General features: G+C 36.2%; 2 protein-coding genes across 5 annotated transcripts; one reads left to right on the forward strand and one right to left on the reverse strand.

The window, feature by feature from the left end:
* Window positions 1-1,155: 1,155 nt before the first annotated feature.
* sno (Protein strawberry notch) lies at window positions 1,156-14,338 on the forward strand. Of its 3 annotated transcripts, none has more exons than XM_087409103.1 (18): window positions 1,156-1,385; window positions 3,490-4,026; window positions 4,708-4,798; window positions 4,938-5,051; window positions 5,145-5,375; window positions 5,809-5,928; window positions 6,000-6,137; window positions 6,208-6,575; window positions 6,724-6,976; window positions 7,069-7,394; window positions 7,481-7,761; window positions 7,854-8,215; window positions 8,562-9,006; window positions 9,139-9,522; window positions 9,600-10,166; window positions 10,262-10,575; window positions 10,671-10,798; window positions 10,861-14,338. In XM_087409103.1, exons 2-17 carry the CDS (start codon window positions 4,024-4,026, stop codon window positions 10,775-10,777), a joined length of 4,104 nt encoding a protein of 1,367 aa, XP_087265229.1. In that variant the 5' UTR covers window positions 1,156-1,385; window positions 3,490-4,023; the 3' UTR covers window positions 10,778-10,798; window positions 10,861-14,338. The 3 variants fall into 3 exon arrangements, with proteins under 3 accessions (XP_087265229.1, XP_087265287.1, XP_011055585.2); XM_087409161.1 differs by having other exon boundaries at window positions 1,157-1,385; window positions 3,589-4,026; XM_011057283.2 differs by lacking the exon at window positions 1,156-1,385 and having other exon boundaries at window positions 2,426-4,026.
* Gos28 (golgi SNAP receptor complex member Gos28) lies at window positions 14,230-17,054 on the reverse strand. Of its 2 annotated transcripts, none has more exons than XM_011057284.2 (5): window positions 16,708-17,054; window positions 15,815-15,990; window positions 15,562-15,743; window positions 15,394-15,462; window positions 14,230-15,063 (listed from the first exon to the last, which is right to left on the reverse strand). In XM_011057284.2, exons 1-5 carry the CDS (start codon window positions 16,739-16,741, stop codon window positions 14,826-14,828), a joined length of 699 nt encoding a protein of 232 aa, XP_011055586.1. In that variant the 5' UTR covers window positions 16,742-17,054; the 3' UTR covers window positions 14,230-14,825. The 2 variants fall into 2 exon arrangements, with proteins under 2 accessions (XP_011055586.1, XP_087265441.1); XM_087409315.1 differs by lacking the exon at window positions 16,708-17,054 and adding an exon at window positions 16,565-16,619.
* Window positions 17,055-17,348: the final 294 nt, after the last annotated feature.

A 17,348-nucleotide genomic window follows, 5' to 3' on the forward strand; every position in this document is an offset into this window, starting at 1 on the left:
GTAACCCCCAAAGTCAATCAATAAATGCTTCGAAGCATTAATTTGTAGCATCAAGTGGACTCAAAAAATAGTATAATAAGTATAGTAAATTAAACCGAGATTAAAGTTAATCTTCAATGATAAAAATGAGCATGTGACTAAAAAAAGACAGCTACATGAGAGACACGAATAAGTTTTTCTTATAAAAACATTTCATATAAAATATATATATATATATATATATATATATATATATATATAAAATACATGTATCATAACATATATATATATATGTGTGTGTGTATATATATATGTATGATCTAAACATTGTTTGTTATTTATTAAAAGTTGTTAACAGTATAAACACAGTTTAGACAGTAATAAATAATGAATCCTCGCATAGCGAATTATCGCGACAGGCGGGGTGGCGGCGGAATGAAATTACCGCCCGACGAAGGCTAGTTGAGGAGCGCGCCGCGGCGCGGCGCCATTGGCCACGTTCAGCGCGGATCGATCGCCGCGCTTGCGAATCGTTATTATTTTTTAGACGGATTTATCGGTGATCGCGTCGCGAGGAACAATGTATGCGGATCGCATCGGTCGGCGACATATACAGAAATGTCGCATGATGCTCGATAGAGCGGAATTTGCGATCGAACGGCGTCCAACGGCGTCCGCGCACCGAATTTGGCCAATATAGCTTCTTTTCTTTTTAGCGCGAATACTTTAAATCGTCTAACGATCAGCGCCGCACGCAGCGGCGGTGTTGCCAAGCGTACGTCCGCTGTCGCCGTGCCCCGCACAACCAACCATGAACATGCGAATAAATGATACGCAATATCGTGATTGAAACAGCTCAGTCGGTAACATGGATCTGATGATTCCAAGGATAATAATAGAGCACTGACATTATCAACTGCTCTTGATTATTCAGTACGAATCTGAATGTTTAGTCCATAAACCGACATTCTTTTCATAATTTGCTATTATTTTGATGTTTTTTAGATATTTATGTACGATTGTAATGTAAAAATTCTACATATTTTTGTAAAATTATTGTTCTGTAGTTAACGTTTCTTGCTTTGACCGCAGTATTTTCCAAGAGGGCACGACTGCGCACGAAATTCGCAAATCAGACGAATTTTCTGACGACCTGCGACCTTTGGTAGCGTCTCTTCATTGGGGATACAGCAGCTTCGTGTGTCGTCTGGTGTCGTCGTCACAGTCGCGTCGTAATCGGCGTATACACGTGCTTAACAAACAGGTCTGCGTGAAAAACACCGCCAAACGAAGTCTGCGTTTAACCCTCGATCGTTCAACCTTTCACGAGCGCTTTTACGTAACGTTTCACAGACGCAAAAGACGCAAGACGACATCTTAAATTTTGGAATCGTCCGTTTGAAATGGTACGTGTATTCACCAACAATGAAACTAATGTATAATTGATACTTTTTAAATTTTTTGTAAATTTTTTTTAAAGACAGCATCAGTTATTTAAATCGCAACTGACTCGTAATCGAGTCACATCCGCCTATAATTTTCTTATTATCATGAATATCGATTCGAATCGCTTGAAAATTAATCGCAAATTCCCCGCGGGCGGCGGTCTTAATTTAAAAAAATCATGCGGAGTGTCGTGAGAGCATTTGATTGATTCGGAAACGCCGATGGACATCGGATTTCCCATGACGCTCTCGTTCTTGCGACTTTTCGCTTTCGAGTAACTGCCGATGCGGGGGAAGAAGACAAATCTCGCGCTTCTTCCCTCCCCCCCTGCCTATCGCGACCGCGCAACGATCAGTCGTGAAAATGCGGCAATTTTTCGGCTCGCGCGCCCTACGAATCTACCCTTACTCGCTGCGATGATCCGGCAACAGCGCGCGTCCGCGCGCGCCCACCCCTAGAATCTCCAAAGTAAGAGAGTCCAGTCATGATGAGATTTTCAAGCTTAAAATAGTTTAAAATTAAAATAAACTTTACTTTAAATAGTTCATTTTAAATAGTTTAAAATTTGAACTGTCAAAGATGTTCAGCAGAGAAGCAAATTTTGCAGCCGTTGAAAAATTCTTTAAGTTTGTTCTACAATTTGCTTTTTATTCCCCGTTTCTTGCTTTTTGTTATTATTTACATCTTTTTTTTTGCTTTTTGTCCGATTTTTTGTTTTATATCGCCCGAGATAAAAGTTAACGAAAAACTCCGAAAAAAACAAGAAACATGTAGCAAAAAATACAATTATCGATAAAATAGTTGCAAAAGAGAAAAAACAAAAGGTAAAAAACAAAAACAGGAAACAAAGAGTACATTGTAGAATAGGCTTTAATGTGATTTTGTAATTTCCAGAAGTAAGAGTCCGGCCATTGAAATTTTCAAGCTTAAAATAGTTTAAGAGAAGAATAAAATAAACTTTACTTTATATATAAATAGTTTACTTTAAATATTTAAAATTTGAACTATTAAAGGCATTCAGCAGGGAAGCAAATTTTGCAACCGTTGTAAAATTCTTTAACTATTATTAGTTAAAGTTCTAAGATTAATTTTGTTCTTAGTTCCTTATTGAATCTAAATATATAAACTAATTATGTTAAAGAATCTTAGAATAATTGAAAAACTGCAGAACGTAACGATTCTTACAGAAGTCAGCATAATCACTCCGGGAACTCAGTGGAAATTGAAGAACATTAAATTATTAACTGTTTTAGATGCAACAAAGATAAATTAATAAAGATTTTACTTTTCTTAATTAATGTTTTATCATAAAAAATGTATAAATCTTATTAATTCGTTAGATCGTCCTTATTAATTCATCTTTTTAATGATAAAATAGTGTCAAGGAAGGTACAATTTTTATTAATTTATTCCTGGAATAGCCAAAACAATTAATAATTTTACAACGCTAATTTCCAGTGATCTTAAGATTTGTACATTTTTTATGATAAAGACAGTGATTAGGGCAGATAAAATATTCATATTAATTTATCTTCATGACAATCAAAATTTATTTGGTCTTTAGGTCTGGTCTTTAGGTCTGGTCTTTAGGTCTGTTCTTTTTAATTGAACTCTTTTTTTTTTGTTCTTGCACAATTCATCTTTTCTCTTTTTGTCTTCATTGTGAAAAAAGGAGGAAAGATAAGTTGTGCAAGAGTTCAGCTAAAAAAAAAACAGGCCTTTTAATAGTGCTTCGTCGGTGGTCGGGCCAATTAATATTTCTGTAATTGATTAAAAATAGCGTACATATACATATCTGCACGTACACATGCACATGCAGTTACACATATCTACTTTTCAATTTTTCCACGTGTTCAATCGTTATTTGATTGGTTCCGCCATTTTTCATCAAACCAATCAAAAATACAAGAGGTCTTTCGCGTTGCTTGCACTTGTGGCACTCGATATTTTCGCTTTCTCTCTTTTTATGACAAAATATCTATCTCATTTTAAGTGCAAAAATATTTCGGGATTTCATACAACGCGAACAGATCTAAGACTACATTGGCCGAACTTTTACTTTAGGGATTCTATCCACCCCGCTAGCTATGTGGCGCCGCGCAGCGGTGGCAGCGCGCACTTCAGGCATGTTTTTGTATCCGTGATGCTTTCGGGTCGGTCAAGGAGGGGTTGTGCCGGGTGAAGAGACGGGGTCCAAGATGGCGGCAGCCGTGCAGTCGAGCGAACGCGGTCTCGAGGTGTGGTGTAAACCGCGCGCGCGTCGCATACCAACAACGACAACCGCATGAGATGGACCGGCTCGATCGTGGATTATCAATATTCGTCACCCCGATCTTGTAACTCTTATAGAAAACATCGCGTATAGTCATCGGCGATGCTCGTCTGACATAGCAGGTAGCACGCGATTCTCGACTCTTAAACCGGGCCGAAAAAAAAAAAAAAAAAAAAACGTTCGCTCGTCTCAAACCCGCGAACATCCTGTCGAAAGTTCTGGCAAAATACCTCGTCAAAGCGTCGTCGTCGTTGTCCTCGTGGTCCTAGCATTACCACGCATCGTGACGAGGTAGCGCGCAAGGAGTCGCGGCGCTCGCGATTGTCATGGTAGGTTTTTTTTTAATTATTAATTCCGAGAAAAGAATTTAAAGAAAGAAAGAAATGAAGATACATGTCTGAATTCGAAGCATGCGCTCCCTGTTAAGAGGTAGCACGTAATTCAGCTGTATTCCTTTCCTTTTTTGAGATAGAAAAATTACTAACCTAGAGACTGTATGCATGACGCCCCTTTTTTTTGTTCTCTTATGCTGAGCATGTATTTTTGCAGGCATTCGCGTCCTAATGAGTCACCACGCGATTGAAATTATAAACAATCATTGATTTATCGATGAGAATATGATAAATATTTTTTTTGAGTAACAATTATCTATGTAAGATATAATTAATTTTAATTAAGGGATCTGTTGTTTTTTATTTTTACACTAGACTGCATTAACATTTTCTTTCTCACTTTTGCTAAGTAAACATAATATCTATCTTACTTTAAGTTTTAAAAGTGTACACTAGTTCAGCTACAGAAAATAGACTTAAAATATTAGAAGGATTTGCAGCAAAATGCCAATGAAATTTTAATAATTAATTTATGATTCTGATATCTATTCTTCAATTTAAATTTTGGCAAATTATACATTAGAATTTTATTTTAGTTTCTATTGATGGATATATGTTGCTTTTGTTTCTGATTCTTGTGATTCAAGTAGAATTTGTTGACTGCATATGTTTTTATAGGCAAGCAAAAAGTATGATGATGGAGTGAGCGATGATACCAGTGGTAGTGATTTTGATGATGAAGAGGATCCTGATAAAATTGAAGTGCCTGGTAAATTATAATAAGCTTACACTTTATGCACATATGTCTTATTGTAATAAGATATCCTATGAATTCTTATTTTGCATAAGATAATGCAATTACTCTTACATAAAATTTTAATATTTATATAACAAATTATTTTTACTAGGTGGGGGTAAAGATCTTGCAACTGCTGCTGTAATTGGAAGTATTAAAGAGGAGAAACCTCCAATTGCAGACTTGCCAACAAATCCTTTGGATAAAACGCAAGGACCATTAAATGGTAAGTCATATATACAGAATATTTAAAACAATGCAAATCTTTCTACTTTCTTTGTTTTATCAAAAGTCTATTTTTTGTAAAAATTGTTTTTAGAATTAAACCAAAAATTTGGTAACAAAATTCCTGAAGGATTAGTGACAAAAAATGCAACACCAGGTTACGAAATGGTGCATGTAGGAGGCTCTCAAGGTACCTCGCCGGGAAATTTTGTTGGTGGGACAGGTCAAATGAATCAACTGAATCAATTAGCAACTGGTGGATATCCTGGTTTTCCACCAGGATTGAATCTTGCAGGATTCAATCCTGCTGCCTTTCTTCAATCAAGTATATTTTTTTTTCATTATAATGAATTTTATTAGTAGAAATTTTTATTTATACCACTTGGCTTTTAAAACAATGTTTTATTTTTATACGAAGATGTATGTATGAATATCATCTGTGTACATACATCATTTATAAATTAAATTTTATGATTAAATATACTTAGTTTTCAATAGTTTTATTTTGATACTTGTTAAATGATAAATGAGAACAAAATGCGAAAGAATTTTTATATCTTTTGATTTTATATTTATAAAGATAATATTGAGAGTAAAGTTAATATTAAATTTATGTATTGCAAAAATTTGGAAATTCAAAAATATAATTTCCAAATTCTTATTTTTGATAATTGGATTAATATTAAATTGTTACAATTGCATGTATTTTATATATATATATATATGTATATATATCAATAATCTTAATTATTTCTTAGGCATGGATATGAATGCTTTGATGGGTAGCTTTATGGGTATGCCTGGTATGAACATGGGAGTAAATCCTTTTGTTCAGTTACTTAATCAAAGTGGGATTACCAACTGGGCAGGATTGTCAGGTATTTACAAATTCTGATAAAAAAACAACAACTTAAAAGGCAAATTTGTACTATTTGTAATTTTATTACAGGAAAGACAGTGTCACAAATGTGGATGAATTCAGGTGATCCAACAAAATTGATGCAGCCAAATATTCCAGAAGAGGAAGAGGTAGACGATGAAGATATGGGTGTTGCTGAGACTTATGCTGATTATATGCCAACGAAACGTATGGTCAATATTTCTTGTAATTTATTTATGCATTATTTGTTTTAATTAAAGTTTGCGATAATCAACAGTCAAACTCGGACGAAAGCATCCGGATCCAGTTGTCGAAACAGCATCTTTGTCGAGCGTCGAACCAACGGATGTTTGGTACAAAATCTCCATACCGGAGGAGACGATACGATCCGGTGCACTCTCTGCCCTTCAACTTGAATCCATCACGTATGCTTCTCAACAGCACGAGCATCTCTTACCCGATGGTACACGCGCCGGATTTCTGATCGGTGATGGTGCGGGTGTTGGCAAGGGCAGGACAATAGCCGGTATTATATTCGAGAATTACTTGAAAAGTCGAAAACGTGCTATTTGGGTATCGGTGTCAAATGATCTCAAATATGACGCCGAGCGCGATTTGAACGACATAGGTGCATCGAAAATAGAAGTACGTAATTTATTTGTGTTGAATTGTGTCGAATATATTATCGGAATATCAAAACTTTAATTTTGCAATGAATTACATATTTTAACTATTTGAAATACTTATTAAAAATAAATCGATGAAAAATTGCAATAAATAAATCGGCTTGCAGGTACATGCTTTGAATAAATTCAAATACGCGAAAATCTCGTCAGCTGTGAATGGTAATGTGAAGAAAGGTGTGATCTTTAGTACATATTCTGCATTAATTGGTGAATCGACACAGAGCGGCGGGAAATATAAAAGCCGATTGAAACAACTATTGCAATGGTGTGGCGAAGATTTCGATGGTCTGATAATTTTCGACGAGTGTCATCGCGCGAAGAATCTGTGTCCTACAGGAAGTTCAAAACCTACTAAGACAGGTTAGAATAGAAATTTCATGCGTAAAGATTTTGTTCAAGAGTGACTACACGAGTGATTGAGTTATTTTATCGATGATAAAAAAATTGTGCAGGATTGACGGTCTTGGAACTGCAGAATAAGCTTCCGAAGTCTAGAGTTGTATATGCTAGTGCAACCGGTGCTTCTGAACCTCGTAACATGGCCTACATGGTACGACTAGGTATGTGGGGTGAGGGCACGCCTTTCCCGGAGTTCACTGGTTTTATTACTGCCGTGGAAAAGCGCGGTGTCGGCGCGATGGAAATCGTAGCGATGGACATGAAGCTACGCGGCATGTATATCGCTCGGCAATTAAGTTTTCACGGTGTTGCCTTCAAAATTGAGGAAGTACCTCTTTCCAAGGATTTTACAAAAATTTACGATCATTCAGTGCGATTGGTAAGTTATTGTACAAAAATATAAATACTTCGTTAATATTTCACTCGTTTGTGTCATATAATCTCACGCAATCTATTTCGATCTAGTGGGTGGAAGCGATGCAGAGGTTCCAGGAAGCGGCAGAGTTAATAGATGCAGAGAATCGTATGAAGAAAACAATGTGGGGCCAATTTTGGTCGGCACATCAACGCTTCTTCAAGTATCTTTGTATCGCTGCGAAGGTGAAGCATGCGGTGTCAGTAGCTCGCGAGGCAGTCAAGTGTGGCAAATGCGTGGTGATCGGTTTACAGTCTACTGGTGAAGCACGTACTTTGGAACAGTTGGAACGTGACGACGGCGAACTCAGCGATTTCGTTTCTACTGCAAAGTCAGTGGCGTTTTAGACAATTGAGGGAAAATCTCTTACGTGTAAATTTATGTATTAATTTATATATTGCTAATGTACTTAATAATTTACAGGGGAGTTCTGCAAACGTTAGTTGAAAAACATTTTCCAGCACCGGATCGTAGTCGCATCCAACGTCTTCTCGGTTTAGAACCACCAAAATTCAAATTAGAGGATGATGATCTGGACGCTGGCGGTTCTGCTGGAGGCAGCAAGAGGAAGCCGATTCGTCAAGCAGCGCAGCGTGCGACGAAAAAAGTGCGCTCTTGGTCATCGGAAGAGGAGATATCAGACGAGGAAAAAAATGGCGCTCACAGTTCCGGCTCCGAATACAAATTAAGTGGCACTGAAAGTGAAGACGATCACCATACGGACGAAGAGAGCAACGTCAGCTCTGATTTCAATCCGTTCTTCAGTGATAGCGATTCTGACGTTGGTAAATGTCAATCTTGTAACTTGATCTCTATTTTTCAATTGTTACATTAGATTTGTTTGTGTTGCTTGAAATCCCTAAAAATATTTGCACTTAAAACAAGATGATAAATATTTGGGTGTTAGAAATCGAAGATTCTTTGTACAAAAAGTGCAAGCAACACGAACATATTTCTTAGGTTTGTTCGCGTTGCATGCTTTAACATGCTCCTATTTATTCCAATGAATGCTCTGAAGTGAGTAAGAGCTATGATAGGAGGATATTTGATCATGCTGTAACGTACAACGTGAACGAACTTATTGTAATTGAAGAATTTCCAGAACTATTAGTTACGTTTTTGTTTCTCTAGATCCCTGGGACAGGCGAAAGAAAAAGGGCAAGAAGCAGAAAAAACCCGCAAAGAAACGTTTGAGCACGCAGGACAAAATCCAATCAATGTTAGTGCATAAACAATCCAGTAATAAAAGTAAACGTAACGGCGACACGGCGATGAGTGGGCCAATGAATGCTACGGGAGGAAATGTGCCTCAAAATCAAGCACCGCCTAGAGACGCTATCGAAAGAGCTTGCAGCATGAAAGAGGAATTATTATCACAAATAGAAATTCTTGGCGACCGATTGCCGCCGAATACGCTAGATCAATTGATAGATGAGCTCGGTGGACCAGAAAATGTCGCGGAAATGACTGGTAGAAAGGGTCGCGTCGTGCAAAGGGAAGATGGTGGAATAGAATACGAGTCTAGGTCAGAGGTGGATGTTCCTTTAGAAACTCTTAACTTGACGGAGAAACAGAGGTATCAGTAAAATTTGTTATATAATTATTTTATTCACAGATTAGAATTATATAGTGTTTTCTATAATCACAATTTATATCAATCCTTTGAGTTGAATATCGGCATTCTATCGCATATCTTTGTATGCATCAGGTTTATGGACGGAGAGAAAACTGTAGCGATAATCTCCGAAGCAGCTAGTAGCGGTATATCATTACAAAGCGACAGGCGAGCTAGAAATCAAATGCGACGTGTGCATATCACGCTCGAGTTACCGTGGAGTGCGGACAGAGCGATACAGCAATTCGGACGAACGCATCGATCGAATCAGGTCAATGCGCCGGAGTATATATTTCTTATATCTGATTTGGCCGGAGAGAGGCGATTCGCTTCGATCGTCGCGAAACGTCTGGAAAGTTTGGGTGCATTAACGCACGGTGATCGTCGCGCGACTGAAACCCGAGATCTCTCGCAATTCAATATCGACAACAAGTACGGTCGTTCGGCTCTAGAAGCGACGATGAAAACTATAATGGGGTTTGTGTCAATTAAAAATATATTTAAAAAATATTCCGTGTGGAATATAGGCACTTAATTCGACTTGATAATTTCAGATACGAACCGCCGTTAGTACCACCACCTCAGGATTATCAAGGTGATTTTTTTAAAGATGTGGCGGATGCACTTGTAGGTGTCGGTTTGATTTGCAATAGCGAGAATACGCCCGGTGTGCTCACGCTCGATAAGGATTACAACAATATGTCAAAGTTCCTGAATCGTATACTTGGGATGCCAGTCGATCTGCAAAATCGTCTGTTCAAATACTTCACCGACACGCTCAACGCCATTATAACTCAGGCCAAGAAGACTGGTCGTTTCGATATGGGTATTCTTGACCTTGGTACATCAGGCGAGAACGTTCGCAGGGTGCGTCTTTATCGGTTTCTGCGGAAACACGCGACCGGTAAAGCACCAACGGAACTACACGTGGTCCATGTCGAGCGCGGTATGAGTTGGTCCGAGGTCACAGACAAGTTCTCGGAAATGACTGGAACTAAGGAGGGTTTCTATCTGAGTCATCAGATCCGTAATGGTAAACAGACGGCCATTCTCGCGGCCGTGGTGGACAGTGGCAAGAAAAAGTCCGAAAGCAAGAAGGATCAGCTTTATATGGTGTACAGGTACAGTCATTTAAAATACCATTGTATATCCACGATTTATCGCAAACATATGTATCATAATCTTTGATGTTGAAAATTAATGATTGCATTGTCAGGCCCAACACAGGTCTGCAGCTACGACAAGAGACTCTAGGCGAATTAGAGAAGAAGTACAAGAAAGTAAGCGCAGATGAAGCGGAGCCACATTGGACACAACAGTATGAGGCTTCTGTGAACACATGTTCGCATGCGTATTGGAGTGGTAATTGTAAAAATACCACTCTTGGCATAGATTGCGAAGTGGGGCTGAGAAGACGTTCCTATAATGTATTAGCTGGTTCAGTTCTGAGTGTTTGGAGCCGTGTTGAGAATGTGCTCGCTACACGATCCGGACATAACTCTAAGATGCAAGTTATACGGTTACGTACGGGTAAGTTGAGTTTGAGAATGACTATTCAATGTTTCGATTAATGTTTCAATAAGATCTGAAACCGTTTAACAATTTTCCATTGTTGTCCGTGACAGATGAAGGATTGAAGATTGTCGGGACGCTGATCCCAAAGTCTTGCATGGAGTCGTTACGTCAAGCGCTCTCCTCTGACGCAGAGAAGACAGAGGAACAGACATTTTGAACGCCGAGTCTCTCATCAAGGGTAAGATTATCCTCTCCGAGATAATCTCCGCAAGTTAATAAAAAATTACTTTATTGTCATAGATATAAATAGGACCAAGCAAGACTCTCGATGTGACGTAGCATACTACGACTGTAAGAAGATTCTTCTTTTCTTAAATGTTTCGTCCAAATGCGAAAAGAGGAGTGAATTACGAATTCAGTCGTGATTGCGCGTGTTTGCATACATTACTTGCCTGGTACCGTTAAGATGTGTGGCGTACCAAGTACGACCAAGTAGATTTCGAATTGAATCTACTAATCAGCGTGATGAACATAAATAAACGCTTCCGATTAATTATCGACAAGGCTAAAATCACAATTTGCTGCTTATTTCTTTGTCATGTCTATGTAATCGTTCGCGAAAAATTCTAGCATTCTAGAATTCTAGCACTTGCCACATACCAACGTAGATTTTTAAATAAATAGTTGAATTCTTTCTTTTATCATCTATATATATACATATATATATATATATATATATATATATATATATGTATGCACACACCCCTGCCACACTGATTATAATTAGAAGAGGAAGTTTATTTTTTATGTCGTCGCCGTTAATCATATTTTCATCCATGAAGTTTTAGCAGACAAACGTGTGGCACATAATAGAATGAATACAAACTCTATTCTGCGAGAGAGCATAACCATTTAGAGGAGTGACAGAGCACGTATTTTCTTGTAGAACATGTGAAGTATAACCGATTAATAGTTTATATGATTTAGGAACTTATTTTAAGCTAGCCATTAACTCTAACGTCCGAAGAGCATCGACTGTTATCATCGTAATAGTGCCAGTAAATTTAATTAAACGTGATAATTATTGAGGGAACGCGGATTAATCGAGAATAGCAAGACGATCGGAGCAATCGGTTCTCTTCGGAAAGTATAAAAGTATACGCGACAGCTTTGGTTTTTGTTTGATCGTTAAATCAAACATAATTAGAGAGGTGTTACACACATACACAAGCTACGGCTACTGTTATTACTATAGGCTACCATTATTACTATAAATTACTGCTATTGCTATACTAGTACTAGTGCTCTATCATTACAAAACTATCATTAATATTATCCAGATTTGAAGAGACGAGGTAATCACATGGCTATTGCAAATGTGCTTTTCCGATTTTACCATTAAGAGACTTAAAAGTAAATTCATGCAAATGTCCTCTTTGATTTTGAATAATGAATATGTTTTCTAGACAAAAACAAATAACCACGTTTTTTTTTTACAATAGCACTTTTAGAATGCAATACTTTTTTTGAAGAAAAGCGATTCTTTCTTCTCGAAGCGAATATCTGTTTATTACAGCTGATACTGTAATAAAAGTTGAATGGTTTGAAAGATACTTTATAATAATTTTAAAAATTTGTTCAAATAAATTTTATTTATAAAAAATAATTTAGAAACATCTCTTACACTTTTGACACTTCGAGAAATAACGGATTTTCTTCAAAGGGATGTTGTACTTCCTAAATAAAATATCTTTCAAACCATTCAACTTTTATTACAGTATCAGCTGTAATAAACAGATATTCGCTTCGAGAAGAAAGAATCGCTTTTCTTCAAAAAAAGTATTGCATTCTAAAAGTGCAATTAGAATCTAATTAGATTAGATTTTTTAAAAAAAAACGTCCCTTATTTTTTTGTTTAGAAAACAATATATTCAAAATTATAGTCAAAAAAAATCAGTCGAAGATACTTCCATGAATTTTCTTATTATAATAGTATACAAGTGCCAAGTTATACGTTTATTTTCTTTTTTTTATTATGACAATACGAATCAGTTAAAAAATGGATTTTTATTATGTCTGATTTAATTATGTGTCTGTTTTGTCCTACATTCTACATATCATTGAATATACTGTAACAAAAGTCACATTCTTGATACAGGCAAGTATTATTTTTAAATTAAAATAAGAAAATATTCTATATTGATATATATTCGTAATACATTTCTAAATTATATAATTTTACATAAAATTGGAATTTCTCTCGGACAATTGAGCCATACATTTTTCTTTGTTTACTGTATTTTCTTATATGATTTTATAAAAAATTGAAACAGAATCGTAGAGTCTGGTGGCTTCCTATATACCTCAACGAGATATTTATCGGAATTATTTAAGACACCACGCCTCGTCTCTCGACGATCTCCACCTATACTAATTAGCCTTAAAACATAAAAAAAGAAAAAAGAATTAGATTGAAAAAAATAGTACATACAGCCGATATATTTATATTCAGATACATAAACTAGCAACCAGTGCGGCCTGCATGTATATTGGATGTAGATTGTTTGTGTCCGTTTGTACGTCTGAACGAGATTCAAAGAAGAACGAGTGACGATGATATGGGCCTCGCGATTTATTATCTCTAATGGTATAATAAAACTTCAAAGATGCAGATTTAGAGCGTAGAATACTATCCGAACAGTTGAATAGAATCAATCCGTGATTAGAATCCCTCGTTTTAGATTTAACTCTTAAGAACGTGCGAATGATGCGTTTGTGTATGAGAGAAAGAAAGAGATTCGTCATCCACCTGTTTCCATAGTTATCTCCATCGTAAATCGTCCCGCGGTAGTTACGTAGTGAAAACAACCGCGTGGTTTTCCACAGATAACGACTATATATTACATTTATAAAGGAGATTGACAGAGGGGAGAATAACATCCGATTGTAAATTATCTATACAACTATCGGTAAAAAACCCCTTTTTGTAACGAATGAAGAAAGAACGAAGGGAAATGCGATATTTATTGTTAGAGCGAGACTTATCATAGATTTAATTCCTTTAGCTATTGATTATTTGTAAGGCGTGATATATTATTACTGCATTACTTTAATGAAATATGGGAAGCAGTAGATGCGATTCGAAGATATTAACCGCGTTCAATTCAGAGCTCGGTTTCACAATCCGCGATAGCAATTAAAAATTCAGGAGCAGGATTTTATACAGAAAGTCATAAAGTAATTTATAGGAAGCTCTGATGAAGTTATATATGTAAATATACATCGAGGCTGTAAAAGAGAGGCGAAACTTTAGTGTGTACGGAACGCATTTTGTGTTTGATATTTTTTTTTTACAATTATATCTCGCTTGAGTTCCTATTTTCTAGAGGAGACTTATAAATGTAGTATCTAGTACACGTGGAAACAGGCATCGTGCTTTCTAGTGAAAACATTTTTTTTCCGTGCTGTGTTTTCGCGGATGACTCAAGAATGTACTGTGTGTATATATGCATATAAATGTCTGTATATGTAAAATCAATTCTTACCCGAAACGACGAAGATACTCACCATTTTCGCTCCGAAAGCTCTTTTTAAAGATCCCCTATTCTGCGTTTTATCGAAGTGATTGATCAACGCTAAACTTTTTTTTCATAACGAAAAACTGCTAAATCAGCATACATTCTTTCCTTTTTATTGTTATCATCAAGTGTGTTAAATGACGTAGAATGCAAAACTATTGGTTTATACAGGTACGAAATATAATAATTTTACCGCAAAATGTGCAAATCCCTTGCCCACCAAAACCTTTTCTTAGAAAAAAAATTAATCGCCACAAAAAATACGTACATAAATAAATCACGATGTCATCTTATTCTGTTTCCAGAATTCGGAAAATCAATACATCCATACAATTAGCGTTATTACAAACAAAGACTATCATATTTTAACATTTATTAAGTTAACGAGTCGAACGTGGATGAAAGTTTCACTTACATTATATACTCCCACGTCTTGTACTTCGGTATAAAAAAAACTATACAGACAAACTTCTTTTCGTGCACTTTGAACGCAAGTGGAAGGAACACTTGCTCAATCATTCACGCACACATACAATCTCGCATATTCTATCATACTAAACTTCCTACATATTTATTAAATCTCCATAGTATCTTTTAAACGTATGTATATCTTTACTGTGAAACGTATTGCAAAAATTTCCGTGGTGAAATAATCGTTATTTGGAGATGGAAGTATCTTTGTATCGTCTAGTGAAAGGCATACAGAAGCATTAAAAACGTACAAACTCCAATAACGAGGCCGAGTATAACAGAATCTCTTCTCTTACGTAGATTTATCCTCTGCAGTAGACTATTCACTGCTGGAAATCGATTCGAGATATCGTTGAATCGAGTTCGTATACGTTTGAACGCCTGTCTTTGAGTCATGAGATGATCCCGTGTTTCCATCGCTATGCTTATTTGATCATTGATCAATCGGTCGGAACTAAAAAGATACATGATAATGTTATATAAGTATAAATATATCTTAAGAACTTTTTAATATAAGTACAGGTCTCTCACGGAAAAGTATTAAAACTAATTAGCTGTCATTTTTTAATGTATTCTATTAACGAAACAACAAAAATTATGTTAAAAATGGAAAATGTAATTTTTAAAGGATAAAATTTAACAAAACATATGTAAATAAATATGTTCGAAAATGACAGCTGTTTAACATCTTTCCATGACCCAAATTTCATATTTTTAAAAAAATTAAAACATATCTTTTAACTTTATTTATCACAACATTATTAACAAGGTCAAGCTGACTTACTTATGAATATGTTGATTTTCCTTAAGATACATTTCGCGCCGATTCAATCCAGTTGCACTTTTGTAATTGCTATACATATAAAACGAATATAAGAATTAATTTAATTTCTTTCGATATAAAATCTGAGATATACAATATACAAAATAAACAATGGACAATTATACGTACTCTATTTCCTTACGGACACTGCCTAAAAGATCCTCGCGGTCTTTCCTAGCCGTAAAATTATTTCTAATCTTGTTGAACTCCAGCTTGTAGTCTTTCAATATTTCCTTGTGGCGTTGCATCGTGTGTAACATAGCTGCTCCATTTGGCTGCAACTCGCTCATCCTCTCGTTTATGGAAAACAACTACGTCGATTATATTTGATCAGTATATCTGTTTGTTTGCAAACATAAAAGAAGAAAAAAGAAGGATCTACCTTGGCGAGCAGTGTCTCAATCTCTGACGCCATGTTCTCAAATACCTGTTCCTCATCTAAGAGAGGAACCTCTTCTGTAGTGGCATGTCTTGTACCTGTATTTATGCCCAGCTTGCTGAACGCCACTAGCTTCGCATCGATCTCATTTTCCAGATGCCTCGCCTGCTTCCTCAGATCTGCAACAGTGATTCATATAATTAAGGCATGATCTCTTACTTCGACTTTAAGCAAGGCTTAAAACTCACTTTCTCTCTTTAAAGTCGAGAGAGTAGGAGAGATAGAATAGAGTTTTAAACCTCGCTTAAAATCAAAGTAACATTGGTGCAACTAGACCTAAACAACAATTTCTAAATACGAAGCATAAAAAGAAAAATCATTAAGAGTAAGAAGCATGCTTCTTAGAACACTATTATAAATCAGTTCTTTTTTTTATACTCCAAGACTGAACTTTTGAAATAGTTCTTTTGTTTTTTTTTCTTCAAGGGCTGTGTTTCAATTAAATTTACTGCCAGTATTGAAAATTGTATAGTTTATGTTATATGCAAATTTTCAATACTGGCAGTAAATTTTGGAACACACAGTCGATATGAAAAGAAGAAAAAGAAAAATGTACCATGCAAGAAGTTCAATCCTTATATAGAAAAAGAATAAGCCTAATGTCACATCACGATTGTTTGTGGATCACAAATAATGCAATGTGGAAACACGAATGGCACAGAGGAGATTACGTCATTATCTAGGATGACGTACAGAACATGGTCCTGCATTTTTGGAACACTCCTCTGACCATCTATAACAACGTACACAAAGAACACAAATATCAGAGTATTATTCCTTTTCCTTAAACGTCTAACGGTACTCGCAAGTCTCGTTACGTCCTCAGGCACTCTTACCTTCCCAATCGATCGTGCCTAGCGAGCCAGCCATTTATTGTGAATCGCAAACACACGCGTTCGTGGGTAACAAGGAAAACGTCACATAACACTCTTTCTGTACTTCCTCCGATGTCGAACAAGTCTTGACAAATGGGGAAAAAACGTAACGAGCGGAACGAGCTCTCTGCAAAGTGTAAATTGAGGAAAAGCGCGCAGCGACCTCACAGCTCACGATTTATTGCACTCCGCACCTGCACTTGTTATTAGAAAATTTTTGCAATAACGTGAATCCAGGATACGATAAATGCTGAAGTTCGTGTTATCCTTTTCTTAATTAGTTGTTAAGAAGAAGATAACCTAACCTTAGCGATTACCGTATTTGGATTAATTTTAACTGTTTTTTTATTCCTGCACTCTCTGAACTGATGTACGCGGTACAATAAGTTGAAGTGAAATAAATATATGTCTATTTCATTTCAACTTATTTACATCATGTGCACCTTTCAGAAAGTACAAGAACCTTTTATCAAGCTCGTATCAGATGTATGTTCAAAGATTGTAAGTGATTGCAAGTTGGAAAATAAATTTTGACCAATTGAATAACGTTGACATTAGTCTTCTTCATTTTGACTGATTGAATTCTGATTTCCAATTCACAC

This window comes from Acromyrmex echinatior, chromosome 1 (assembly GCF_024713525.1).
Source record: "Acromyrmex echinatior isolate Ae372 chromosome 1, ASM2471352v2, whole genome shotgun sequence".
Taxonomy (NCBI): domain Eukaryota; kingdom Metazoa; phylum Arthropoda; class Insecta; order Hymenoptera; family Formicidae; genus Acromyrmex; species Acromyrmex echinatior.

Coding starts and splice junctions, on each gene's coding strand:
- sno (XM_087409103.1), top strand. Junction 6,576..6,723: donor TAGGTGCATCGAAAATAGAA/GTACGTAATTTA, acceptor ATCGGCTTGCAG/GTACATGCTTTGAATAAATT. Junction 7,395..7,480: donor ACGATCATTCAGTGCGATTG/GTAAGTTATTGT, acceptor ATTTCGATCTAG/TGGGTGGAAGCGATGCAGAG.
- Gos28 (XM_087409315.1), bottom strand. CDS start 16,604: ATGGTCAGAGGAGTGTTCCAAAAATGCAGGACCATGTTCT. Junction 15,991..16,564: donor AAAATGCAGGACCATGTTCT/GTACGTCATCCT, acceptor TCACTGTTGCAG/ATCTGAGGAAGCAGGCGAGG. Junction 15,463..15,561: donor AGTGTCCGTAAGGAAATAGA/GTACGTATAATT, acceptor TTATATGTATAG/CAATTACAAAAGTGCAACTG.